At 44.4% G+C, this 13,473-nt stretch overlaps 2 protein-coding genes across 4 annotated transcripts in view; one reads left to right on the top strand and one right to left on the bottom strand.

Moving 5' to 3' along the window:
* usp24 (ubiquitin specific peptidase 24) overlaps nucleotides 1-2,948 on the top strand; it is a 33,483-nt gene extending 30,535 nt beyond the window's left edge. For all 3 annotated transcript variants that reach the window (XM_030432957.1, XM_030432956.1, XM_030432958.1), the window contains one exon: nucleotides 117-2,948. In XM_030432957.1, coding sequence (XP_030288817.1) covers nucleotides 117-179 — 63 coding nt within the window. In that variant the 3' untranslated portion in view covers nucleotides 180-2,948. The remainder of the gene's footprint in view (nucleotides 1-116) is intronic.
* A 2,905-nt stretch (nucleotides 2,949-5,853) lies between these two features.
* pcsk9 (proprotein convertase subtilisin/kexin type 9) lies at nucleotides 5,854-13,154 on the bottom strand. The gene is made up of 12 exons (XM_030432376.1): nucleotides 12,590-13,154; nucleotides 11,508-11,699; nucleotides 9,880-10,012; nucleotides 9,657-9,790; nucleotides 9,433-9,574; nucleotides 8,504-8,700; nucleotides 8,240-8,423; nucleotides 7,977-8,147; nucleotides 7,748-7,896; nucleotides 7,507-7,672; nucleotides 6,416-6,582; nucleotides 5,854-6,335 (listed from the first exon to the last, which is right to left on the bottom strand). Exons 1-12 carry the CDS (start codon nucleotides 12,761-12,763, stop codon nucleotides 6,138-6,140), a joined length of 2,007 nt encoding a protein of 668 aa, XP_030288236.1. The 5' UTR covers nucleotides 12,764-13,154; the 3' UTR covers nucleotides 5,854-6,137.
* Between the last annotated feature and the right edge of the window lie 319 nt (nucleotides 13,155-13,473).

The following is a 13,473-nucleotide window of genomic DNA, read 5'->3' as shown; positions in this document are numbered from 1 at the left end:
TGTTGTAAAGGAATTAAAATCCTGCTGTCACCGCATAGCTCCTTGATATATAACCGCTCATAAGACACCACGTTTCTTTGATCTCTTCTTAAATGTACACCTTGTCTCTCTCCCAGGGGTCGGAGTCTCCCATGATGCTCGGCGATTCGAAGAGCGATCTAGAAGATGTAGACCCGTAGCTCCTCCAACCAGCAGGATCCCTCCGAAGGAGCGGCGGCACAGCACCGGGCAGCCAATTGAAAGGGCTGCACTTTCGCCTCTGATTGGTCCGGACATTTAGGACTCCACAACAAGCCAATCAGAACACTTATTCTCTTGGTCGCTACGGCAACAAAGGAGCTATGAATAAATCATAAATTACTTCCTTTCAGAGCAGCCAAGGCGATGATGGAGATGCATTATCATTAAGGGCAGGGCAGAGCTGATTACAGTGGGAAGTGCAGAAACCTTCCACAATCACGGATGACTTCAGTTTATCCTTTTATTCATTCATTCACTCAGAATGACAGCAAGGTGGAGGATGGGTTCGGGTTGTGTTTTAACAATTTTCTGCTCATGTTTGCCAATGTATCTACATGAATTACATTCATATTGTAAAGATTTGTTCCATAGATGTAATTTCCAGTGTAAGATAATATTTTAAAGTCTCCTGTGCTCTTCTCCACAGCCATCATGCAAACTGCGAGAGGGTCACGTTAGCTCGCTCTAGAGGAACTTACAGACGTCAGGTGCACTTGTACAGGAACACCTCCACACACGAGCACTTGGGAGGGGGTGGGGTTAAGTATGCACTTTATAGTCTAGCCCAGTCTATTGTGACGTACAGCAGCACTGGTCAGTTCCTCTAGAGCCTCCTGGCGAGCGTGTCCTCGTCTTCTTTTGCTTTTAACAACTTATATTTCTCAGTGCCACTCATGCAGACACATGGAAGCCCTATTAGCAAAGCCACTCTGCCTGTAACTAAACCTTTTCACCCTGGTGACGCAGCACAGGGCAGGTCCTGTCCTAGAAACAGGACAAGACCCGGCCCTCAGCCAATCTGAAACAAGCAGTGCCATGGTCAGCAATCTCCCTCTACTTCTTCCTCTTCTTCTTGCTGTCAGGCAGCCTCACGTGCTGGATTTTTATTCTTTTCATCGCTGTCTTTTTATTTCCTTTGCCACTTTTTCTTTGACTCTGGATGGATTGACTAATGGAGAGGATGTTTAGGGACTCAAAGCCTTATGCAAGAAAAAAAAAAGCTGATCTGGAAGCGCATCGATCAGTCATGGTGGGCCAGCAGTGCCGACTGAAGGGGAGCTCAGGAGCATGTTTTATTTTTAGGTGCCAAGGTTACACACACACACACACACACACAAACACATACAAAGAATAATACACTATGATAGAACTTGTGAAGAACATGCAAACGTGTGACACTCATTCACTTTGCTCATCAACACAAAGAGCAGTTACCTGTTACCTCTGCTTTATCAGGTTTGATTTTGTTTTTTTTGTTTTGTTTTTTTCTCTGTTTTTGCTTTTGTCTGACTTTGTAAACACACACAGAGGAGCTGAACCCAAATGTAGCTCTAGTTTCATACGAGAACGGCGCACATCCATCGTCCCTAACCCAATCATCGGGAGACTTGAAGTGCCTTAACCTCCCGATCCCCTCCCCCAACACCCCCCCCCCCCCCCCACTTCATCCCACCTCAGACGCTCACATCTCTGAGGGGTGCGTTAAAGGTTTGCTCCACCTCTCCTGACCGCGACACCAAACCGGCGTCTCCTGTGGTCAAATAGTCTCGCTGTAGGAGTGCAACAGGGCTTCTTCATCCCCCCCCATTAGACTTCAGATAATACAGGGAAAAATGTCCTCTGTGTGTTGTGACGAAGGATTGTTGGAATGTATCTGTTGGTTGTTGATTCTGTGTGTATGGGGGAGGGTGGGGGTGTAAGTTTTGACCCTAATAAAACAGGGTGTAGGGGACAGGACAGGGTTTTGGTCATGGTATAAAAACAAAAAAAAATGCTGCTTCTTTTCACTCCGCACTCAAGCGGAGACACTTTGTAGATACTGATTTATGCTAGATAGTTTTAAGGGAGTCACACTTAACACTCAGACGTTCTGAAGACATGAGCCTCAACTAGCTTAAGCAGATTAGCTCTCAGCTTTAACAGGTTAATGTTTACAGTGTGAGGACCTACGAAGCAATCATGCAACAACGTTTTTTTTTCTGACGGGGAGTTGACACGTGATCGATCCACCGAGGCTCCTTCAAAGCCTGAGAGGAGGGAAGACACTGTTTTAGCCCTTCCACACACACACACACACACACACACACTCTCATACACTCATACACACACACACACACACACACCCTCACCCAGCCCATTTTCCTCTCTCTCACTTGATGTGAATGTCACGTCGTGCTCCTCCGGCACGTTTGCATGTGTGGCAGTAAGTGGTGGTGAAGTTTGTCTTTTCTGTGTGACGGAGGGGAAAGGAAAAACAGCCCCCTGTGTTGTTTGCTGTGTAATTTGGTCATTAGCACTTACTGTCACAAACATACGCCCCCCCGCCCCCCTTCTCTGTGGCTGGTGTCTGATGGAGCTGCATGCAGTCTGTGCCAAGCGATACATGAACCTGGAAACATGAGTCGCATTCAGCCAAGAGTCCTCTCCTAGGTTTTGCCCCCACTGCTACATCACCACAACTACTAGAGAAAAAGAGAAAGGAAAAAAAATCAGAACAATCTTTTGTTTTAATCCTGGGATGCAGGGAGGGATGGGTAACGAGCGTGGGTTGGGATTGGCATCTGTACGGGTTTTTACTGTCATTTTGAAAATTCACTTCTGCCATCGCAGGATTCTGTAATGCATGTTAAAACTCAGTTTTAATTTGTACATCAGAGTTTGATTAAGGGGAAAATTTGATATAAAATAAACTGGAATGCACAACCTTTTGTAAACATTGTTTTTTTATGTACGTGTACTTAATGTCAAATGATTTGCTACTTTATTCCAGGAGGGAGGTCCTGACCTTCCAAAATAAGAGCTTAACTGATCATACATTTTTGGGGCTGATGCCAAAATTTTGAGGTACTTGTAATTGAGTAATTCCATTTCCTGCTACTTTGTACTTCCACTGCACTTCAGAGGCAAATATTGCACCTTTGATTCACTACACCTCTGTTAAACCTGTAGTTACTAGTTCCTTTGTAGATGACATGCTGCATCATAGCCAGAGTAGCACATTTTGAATTGAAATACTTTATCGTCAGTTGAACAAATAAGCACACTGATTCTTATAATCAGAGAAGTGATGTATATCGGATCTGATCATCAGTCAACTCAGTGTGTGAGTAATATCCTTGCTTTAACTCAAGTGTGACTTTTTGGTACTTTATAAAACACTGCAGACAATTTTTTTGCAGTTGTCCTGCAAATGTGGTTCTCAAATGTGCAGCCTAATGGAGGCAGGATGCAAATTAGGATGTGAATTAGATTACCATGAATTAAGCATCTTTTTCTGCATTATGATCTCTGAAAAAGTTTTCATAGAACAAAATGTTGTTTCACTATTATTTTTATTTGAACCTTTTTTGTATTTTGATTCCTGCAGGTTTTTATTATTATTATTATTATATTTTTTGTGTGTTCTCATCTGATTTTGGCCTTTTTTTCACTGACAATATTTAGACATGTCAGGAGGAAACGCACAGGTGTAAACTGTAAAATGAATAGACCTTATTCACATGACAGCAATCACGACCAGGGTGGAAAGGATGATGTCATACTGCTGTATTCCAGGTTAGATACACATACAGAATTGTTTCACCACTTCGTGAGTGATCAGCAGTTGAAAAGACAACAGAGAGTGAAAATCTGATGGTCATTGGTCCATATTTCAAGTTATAACTCATCACTCGTCAGATGTCAGCGAACAGTTAACGCTACCACTGACCACTTTATGTCACTAATGTCACTGTTTGGAAGTGATGCATGATACCATAGGAAAGGTGTAAATTATTCTAACCTATTGGCACACATCGCTCTAAACTAACAAGGTATCAAATAATCTTTATGTTTGAAATATGGTCGACGTCCCATCATTTTTTGTTGTTGCTGATCAATCGGTAGTGAAATGAGAATTTGTCCACCCACCCTGAGTGTGACGTCAGATGAAATCGACCACAATAGCTGACTTTCATGTAGCTCTCTTTGTTTCAGGGTCCTGGTATTGAGCCGGATCTGGCCCCCCTGTCGCGGGTCACTCAAATAGAACAGAACCAATTTTTTGATGTCATTAGTAACACCTGGGCTCCTCCTGCTATGGCACATCAAACTGTCTGCTATTGGACCACTGCCTGTTGGACTGAGAGCGTTTAATCAGCTTAGCTCCCCCCCAGTTATTCACACAGAACCCCGGCAGCCTCTTATCGTGACCCATTCACTGACAAACCCATCTGTCGTGGAGGGTTCTGTCAATTTATCAGTAATGATATCAGACTTCCTGTGGCCACTCATCAATGCACCACAGCTGGTAGTGCTGGATGGATGGTCCTTGCAAAAGTCGTATCCGCTAGAATCAGTCCAGTCAGTGTGCCTGTGCTGTTTTCACTCTGCTTCTTTTTGTCTTGAAGTGTGAAATCCTAAAAGCTGCTGCCACATGTTCCAGACTAAAGTAACAGACAAAGTGAGAAGAGGGTGACTGGCTTATTAATCAAGCTGCTCATCAGGCTGATTACAAACCACAGCGCTGTACAGCCTGAACTGGAGACAGTCTTCTGCATCAGACGGGTTCATAATAAGCGTGCTGTGAGCTGCGGGCGCTCTGATGGGGAGTTCAGCATATCAAGCAGGGATTTGAGCGAAGTGCTGACTGTCTTTTCATCTGTCTTTCTCACATTTGAGTCGGAGAATCACAGATGTAAATAATAAGATGAACAATGGCTGAACTGATTAAGCTGGTTACGCTGCGCGCCTCTAGTATTGTGCATACTGGCTCGCTGTCGTGGCTTATGGGGAGGCTTGAATAGAACAGAAGGTTCGTTAAAGGATACGTTCACGTAAAAAATGAAAATTCAGTCATTATGCTGATGGAAAGCCGGGTGAGGTTTCCCACCAAACAACTGAAGTAGATGTGGACTCAAACATAAAATGGAAAGGACATCAAAACCCTACAAAGACCACATCAGCGCCACTGATCCTTTGACGGCATGCCTCAGGTACATTGATGTGTTTATGTGTGATTTGCAGCCTAATTTGTGTTACATAAGCATTTACTGTTGTATTATTAACCAACACCGAGTTATCAGACCGTGCAGAAAGTGCCCTCTAACTGCCATCAATTAGCTCACGTAATAGAGGTCATCTGCAGTTAGAAACCAATATTATCATCTCTCCTGCAACATTAATTCGTAGGAAAAGGTTCTTTAATCCTGGATATGGATTTTGCTCGGTTGTCTGTGATTCTGTCGCTCAGCAAGCCGCTCTGAAAGTGATCCCAACGATATTGTTCCCCGCTGTCGTCGTCGTTATGGTTGTGGTGTGGGCAAAAAAACATTTTAAACGATCCATTTATAGTTGTTATTGTTCTTGGTGCGGATGTCCATTAATTGAAAGCTTCAGAAGCCTCGAGATCCCAAATTGATTTGATAGGACGTCATTTACAGCTTTTTTTTCACTTTTGGGTGAACTTGTCCTTTAATGTTGGCTGTGAAACAGGCCGATTACTTCGATCAACTCTAGTTAGGAACTTTGTGTTGCCTAAAGCTCCTCATTGGGTCAAATACTCACATCCAAGTCACCGGATACATATAATTAATGAGGTTCCCATCTGTTTATCATGCCAGATAAATGCAAACGTTATGTTCATGAAAGCTCTTTTTTATTTGTATTTTTTTTGTAAAAGATACAAAAATATTTGGTTACATTTTACAAACTGTCGGCCTACGGGTTTAAAAGGAGCTAACGAGACAGTTCTACACATGCAACACATGTACGTCTGTGGCATTAATACAACTTGTGAGCTCGACTTAAACAAGCAGTTTTACAGAAGCGCTTACAGTCACTGAAGACAAAAGGAGACAACATGGGAGACATCTTCATTAATGTCAAGGTGTTGGACGTCCAAAAGGTGTGAGACTGGATCAGTGAGGAGGAGTCGTGACGGGCTGATCCGGTGGTCTAACACGACAGCAGACGGCGACGCCCGCCGCCCCGTCACCTCCCGCGGCACTGCGGACACGGCAGCTGTTGCCCTGAGCAACTGGCCCCAAGACAGCAGAGCCCAGAGAGACGGCACTGCAGTCTGTCAGAGTCCAGCCAGAGGGACAGGACACCTCCACCTGCAGGAGAACGGCAGCGGTGTTTAAAAAGTCTGAGGGGAAAGTTTGAAGACATTTCTATCTCCTAAAAAAATACTCACTTGATCTTCACCCGCTGATATGTTCTCCAACAGGAGGCACTCCAGAGACGGAGCGTGGCAGCACACAGCATGCGATGTCACCCCGTCCTCCACAACGCAACGTCTCCGGTCGCCGTGACGTGGACGGGAGCGAGACAAGATCCTGGCCAAGGACCAAGACGTGCAGCCTGGAAAGGAGATGAGACACGCGGTTCAACACTGAGAGCACCGTCCACGCAGTCATCCCCAGGAAGGTGATGAGCGACAAACATGATGTAAACTAACAAACCTGCTCTTTACACCGCACATAATGCTGGTAATTATGGAGTACACTTTCTTTTCACAGCGACTGCCATGGCAACGAGCATAATTGACCAAGATGTTCCCAAGGCAGCCACATCAGAGCCTCGTGTGGCGTTTAAAAGATGGTTTACAGCTCAGCCGCCGAGTTGATTCAGCAGTCATTCCCTTTCTTAGAAAATATTACATGATGACTTACTCGACTCTCACATTAGCATAAGGACTGGAAGTAAGTGCTAGTGTGGTTCTGTCCAAATGTGCCAGCGTGCACAATGTGATATCGCTGTGTTGGTGTTGATGCTGCAACATCATAATTAACATGTTTTCCTAAACCTAACCTGGTATTTTTGGTGCCTGAACAAAACATCGACTGATAACTGAAAAAATAATAATTGAACTTTGTGTTAACAGCACAATAATACGCTCAAGAAGCCCAACTGACTTCTGAACTCAACTGATTAAGTCACAACAGCTTGTTCAACAACGTGGCGACATCAGAGAGACGAACCAGTGCTGTTGGAGGTTAGTTAAGAAATGACGGGTTGTGTTTTAGGTTTTTTTAACAAGTATTCATAGCTCTGCATGGAGGGTCTTCTTTTTCTAAAGTCACACACAAAATCCTTCCTCCCCCAATAATTATCATACAGTCCCTAAACAGCTGCTGGCTATAACTTCATACTTCATGAACAGAAAGTGGTATTGATCTTCTCATCCAACGCCTGACATGAAAGTGAATGAATTTACATGCAGAAATGTCAAACTAATATTCCAAACTACACACTCTGTGAATCTTTATATTGCAGCAGACTCACCTGTCAGGTGGTGCTGCGGGTCGACACACTCGACATCCTGCCCAGACTCTGGACTGGCGTGGATCTGGCACCGCAGACCGCTTGTCACACAGCACCTCGCCACAGCATACACACCTTTACCTCCTGGACCATTGTGGGCAGCGCACTCCACCTGCCCGTCTCGCACCTGTCAACACAAGTTAAAGGGTTTTCAGACAGTAGACTGAGACAGAGGTGGTTTGAAACAACAGCTTGAACTCACAGTGATGGTTTCTCCAGCGTGGACGCCGTCAGGACTGAAGCTGCTGCAGCTCAGCATTTCCTCCCCTGCACGACAGCGACTGACAGCCCTGTCCGTGCTCGTGACCCCTGACCTCTCTGACCACACTGACCTACAGAGAAGCTCCCCATCTGCACACCCACACAGAGGCACAGAGTGTGAACTACTACTACTACAGATGCTGTGTGTTTATAAGAAGTGTGTCACTTACTCTGCTGGTTGCCAGGTGGCATGGCCGCCACCAGGTTCGGAGTAACGAGCCGATGTGTGTCAGACAGAGAGAGGAAGTTGATTGTGTTGCTGGTGGAATAACGCAGCATCGTCTGCAGGACCTGCACCGGTGCCATGCTCTGATCGGACGACAGGATCACTGCCGCTATACCTACACATGCACGGTCCAAGAAATTAAAGCAGCTGCACACACAGATTGCTTTACTGTGTCGTCTTAATGTTTAGGTGTGTGTGTTTGCGTACCGGCAGCGTGTGCAGCAGCCTGCGAGGTGCCACTGCGGGAGGTGAAACAGGTGCTGCAGTCACTACTCGCACTAACGATGTCGTCACCGGGCGCAAACAGATCGACACAGCGGCCAAAGTTGGTGCCGCCGGCTCCCTGTGACATGAGCTGGTCCGCTGAGTTAACCGCCCCCACGGTGATGACCTGCACACGCACAAGATGTAAAGGTCAGGGTTGTGTGTGAGAATACATCCATTAGGTTCTGTGGAACAAAGTGTTGTAACCTCAGACTCTGAAGCAGGCGAGTAGAGGCAGGCGTCATCTCTGTAGTTCCCCGCAGCGGCGATGACCACAGCTCCATTAGCCACCATGTCCCGACAGGCGGCGTTTAATGAGCGACTGAAACCACCGACAAATGGCAGCAGAACAACCACGGCCTCTACTGGACGGGCCAGTAACGTTGCTCGGATGTACTCCATACCTTACAGGACAGAAGAGGAGAGGGGTTTAATTTCATGAATGGGCTCATTCTAAGGATTAATCAAAGCCGGCCAGCTCTCGGGTGCAGAGCCGGAACTTCTGGAGGAATAAACACCCGGAGTCACATCAGATCCTGCTCTGATCTGGAAGCTGTTTACCGACGGGAGGAGAGCTCAGAGATTACTTTTAGGATTAAAAAGTGGATTTATCTTCCCTCCCATTTATCAACCTGGCTGCAGCGGTGATCGGCAGAGCTGAACTTTCACTGTCAGGTGTTCTGTAATTTCTGACTTTTGACCGGAGAGAGTGCTGAGTTTAGTGATTGACCTGAATCACAGACAGTGATACACATCTTCTGAGTGTCATTGCCTGATAGCTTATGACTAATGTACGTTGAAGTGATCTGGTTGTTTGGGGCGAATAAACACTCCAACTCTGAAAATCTATTCGATGTGACGCAGGCACAAATGTTGGTGGATGAGGTAATGTTTTACAGTTTAACATTTACAGGTTCCCTTCCTCACTCAACGAAAAACCATATCAAAGGTATAGTTTTTAGACATTTTAAATCATTATTCTTATGTATTATGTATTATATCTTATATCGTAAAAGTGTGATCTAACATGCTGTAAAAACAAAATGCAAAGCTCCTGGAATTGTGTATTGTGTATTACATGTATGTATGTTGCATACATACATACCACACAACCAATGGGAAACAGTGGGTCCTACCTGCCAGAGCTCCTGACACGGTGCCTTTCCCCTGACAGTTGAGCACACGGACCAGGTTGACACCAGCGCCTCGAGCTACACCAGAGTCCGACCCGCTCACAACCCCGGCCATGTGTGTGCCGTGACTGTCGCACTGACTGGCCTGTAGAGGAGAGACGTGTGAACACTTTGCAATTGAGCCACAATGACAAATATGTGCGAGTTTTTGGATTAATGTGCGTTACCTGTCTATGAACTCTGACTCCGTCCTCCTCAGGGACGTTGTTGAAGTCTGTGATGAGAACTCGTCCTTCAACCTCTCTGTGAGAACGCTGAACGCTGCCATCCATCAGATACACCTTCGCCTTCCCTCCATCATCTGCGCCGAACAGAGGGTGTGTGGATCAGATATAAATTACTTCAGGTGTGTGTGTGTCTGTGGTGTTTGTGTGACAGGGACGGACTCACTGGGTGGACTGTATGTTCCGTTTTCAGAGATGCCACCATGAGGCTGCAGTAACCTCTGCAGGTTCCAGGGGGCGCTCTGAGCGAAGATGGACGAGTCCTCCTCTACGTAGTGGACGTGAGGGAGCTTCACCGCCTGAAAGGATCACAATCAGCTTCAAAAGCATAAAATAAATCCTGCACAGAAAGTTGATGAGGGTGAAACTGTCCATCTACTTTTGTAACCCCTTTTACTGTTCCATGTTTTATTATTTTTTTTCTTGGATGAATTTAGGATTGTGATCAAAGTGGACGAAGGGTTAATTTTGGCCATCATGCAGTTTTTTTCTCTGAGGTGATGCCTCCTCCTTAAAGGTACAATACTTAAGAATTGGCCACGTACAACAGAGGGCAGCATATCACTTGAAAAACTGTGGCTGCCCTCGGCTAGTTAACTGAGTTAGCAGAGCAGTAAGCTGTCGAACTGTGATCCTGGGACCAGGAGAGCGTTAATGTTTACACCACTGGACCAGGAAGGGGTGGCACTAGCTGAATAGCATGCTAACATCATCAACACATAGACATCATCATGTTAAAATCTTTATTAAATTCACATTCTGTCGTTAGTTTTAGTTGATGTTGAATGTTTTTAAAAATCTTATATACAGAATTGCCCCTTTAACGTGAGTTTCTTTTTTGAGGAGAACCCCAGGGGTCTATCCTCGGCCCCCTATTATTCTCCATCTACATGCTACCAGTTATGTGTACCATCCACACTCACAATATAAACGTATATTATCATCAAGGTGAATGCAAATGTACACAGTTATGGAATTTAACTAACTACATTTAGTAGTACTTGTACTTTTCTTCAGTATTTCTCTTTTAAGAATTTGACCATGATATCTTTACTTTCTCTCAAGCATGGCTTTCGGGTCCTTTTTACAACGGCGACTAAGTAGATTTTGTTTTGATCAGATCGATTCAAAGGGAAGGGCAAAAGGAAAGGTCACCAGCTGTATGCAGTGATACATTTATACTGAAGAGAGGACACTTCATCACGTTTGGTCCGCTGGAAGGGCACCCTATGAGGCACCCTCACCTGTTTTATCCACCACAGCGGCACTGACTGACACATCCTCCATTATCTGGATGTCCAAACATGTCCAAGAGATCATCGTGATGACCTCATAGCTGCTCATAATTAAGGTTTCATAATATGAATGTTATCAACGTTGTCTATTTTATTTAGCGGGTCTATTAAAATGTTTTTCTTGTTTCACTGTAAAACATGTCGCTGTACAAAGACCATGTATTTAAAATATAAAGTCATTTAATTTAAATGTTAAATGTTACTTGCTTACTAACTTACTTTACTTAATGTTGAATATTTTTTTGTTTATTTGTTTGTTTTGCATTGATGCCAAAGATTCCTTGTTGCTGATCAGTGTAAAAAAACAACAACAAAAAAAAACCTTGACATCGCAGTTAATCAGCATAAAACAAGAAAACAAGAAAACTCCCACAGAGAATATTTGTAAGCCAACTGTGTATCACACTGCGTGAAGGCACAAATAAGTGTTGATATTAGCATTTGATTCACCCCCACAGGTTTCACTGATAAGCTCAGCAGGAGCAGGTGAAGCTGTTACCAGGTCGAGGACGTCGCTGCTCATCTTGACCAGGAAGCCGTGCAGAGCTCCGGTGTATGTCTGCAGGACGTCCAGCAGGTGACCTCTCCTGGCCGCTCGGGCTCTCAGCCTCCTGACGCTCCTCTGCACGTGAGACTCGCGCGCTCCCGGACGCAGCATGACCAGGTACTGACCGGGCACGCGCCACGCCGCCTGGAGCAGAGCGCACGAGACGTTTATTAACAATGTGACTCAATAGATGTGTAATGGATAAGTGTGTGTTTTCTGTTGATCTGATGATAATACAGCATAGATTAGAAAAAGAAAAAAGAAAAAAAGGGATTTGGGGCGTCCAGGCTGTGAGCGCGCATTTAAATGAAGGTTAATTTGTGTCCTCTGTCAATATAATTATCTTCTAGCCAGATCAACCAACCAGCAAAGATTACTCTGTGGAATGATGGACAAAAAATCTTGTAAAAGGCTGCAAAGCACTCAGACAAAAAATTATAATTAAGCTACAGACTTGATGGTTTATTTTAAGGTAAAACAAAATTATAATAATAATAATAATAATAATAATAATAATAACATAGTGAAATCTACAATTGTACAAAAATCATATGATGAAGACTTCAGACAGCACAGACAGGTAACAGGCTGTTGGCACTCTGACAGAGGTGGGAAGTAACTAAGTATTTAATGAGACTTGGTTATTCCATTTGGTGCGACGTTACACTTCCACTCGGACGGAAATGTCCTCATCACTCCATTACTTTTTATTTGATGGGATTAGTTACTGGTTACTTTTCAACCACAGCTCATACAGAATGTTATCAACAACACAAATGGTGATTTTTGATATATAAACATACACAGCAGTGAATAAAGTATTTAAAATAAAGTGGCATGTGATTATAATACTGTGTAATGTGCAGAAATCTGAACTGGGTTATTCTGTATTGTGAGTACTTTTATTTCTGTTACTTTTTTTTACTCTGAATTTAGAAAAAATGAGTATTTGTACTCTATAGTGTTGCTATTTCTACGAGAGTATCAGAGTACTGTACTTCCTCCACACCGCCGCTGACACCCCTCTTTATTACCTTGTTGCACCTGAGGAAGTCTGCTGCGGGCTCGGCTCTGGTCTCAGGTCGAGTCCCGTCCCCTCGGATCAGATCCAGGATCATCTCGTCGTCCTCCGGGTAATCCTGCGCGCTCACGGTCAAAGATGCGCACAAACAAAGCGCCCAGCCAATCCAGCCTGAGGTGCGACGCATTCTTAAAAAAAAAAAAAAAACCCTCTTGGACCGTTTCCAGTGAAAAAAAAAAAAAAAGAAGATCAGTTTAGCTAATAAATCACAGATTCACTCATTGATCTCTTATCCAGATGTGTTGTGCCTCCGACAGCTGCGCGTCCTGTGTGTGCCCGACAGTCACGGAGCGCCTCCAACCATCTATTCTCATTTTGGATCATAAAAAAAAATAAAAAAAATTCCAACAATTGATTCTTATAATTCAAGGCGGGGACTGCTGACGTCTCTGGGGCTCACGCCACCGCTTTTGTATCGAATGATTGTCCTCCGTTAAAAACACCTCTTACTGTGGAGGAGTCATGTTTCATCGCGCCCCGTGAACCAACCCTGTGATCATCCGAGGAGACGTTTCCTCCTCACTTCAACTTTGTGTGTTGATGCTGTTCTAACATGTGCACTTAATGTGAACAATGTGACTCGTGCGTGCAAAGTGCAAGTGCAAGTGCAAGAGTGCGTGTTGTGAGTCTGATCTGGCGGTTGTGTGCAGGAGAAGCCGGGCTCCAGCTCTTATTTGTGCTTTATTTTGATTATTTTAAAAATCACTTGCAAATCTCTAAACTTCTCTCCTTGTGTCTTTCTGAGTCTTCAAATAATGACAATGTGTGGTTTGTATAGGTCAAAATGTAAAAGCTGGAGCAGAACACGCAGTTATTAGGACATAATGGCGCTTCTAC

Source organism: Sparus aurata, chromosome 11, assembly GCF_900880675.1.
Source record: "Sparus aurata chromosome 11, fSpaAur1.1, whole genome shotgun sequence".
NCBI lineage: Eukaryota > Metazoa > Chordata > Actinopteri > Spariformes > Sparidae > Sparus > Sparus aurata.
The sequence above is the reverse complement of the archived record's forward strand: the minus strand, read 5'-3'. Positions and strand labels throughout refer to the sequence as shown.

Excerpts from the sequence above, each read along its gene's own strand:
- pcsk9 (XM_030432376.1), bottom strand. The coding sequence starts at position 12,763 with ATGCGTCGCACCTCAGGCTGGATTGGCTGGGCGCTTTGTTTGTGCGCA. Across the intron at positions 9,791-9,879 it reads CGGAACATACAGTCCACCCA|ATGATGGAGGGAAGGCGAAG; the intron begins GTGAGTCCGTCC and ends TGTTCGGCGCAG. Across the intron at positions 6,583-7,506 it reads CCCGCAGCACCACCTGACAG|GCTGCACGTCTTGGTCCTTG; the intron begins GTGAGTCTGCTG and ends TCTCCTTTCCAG.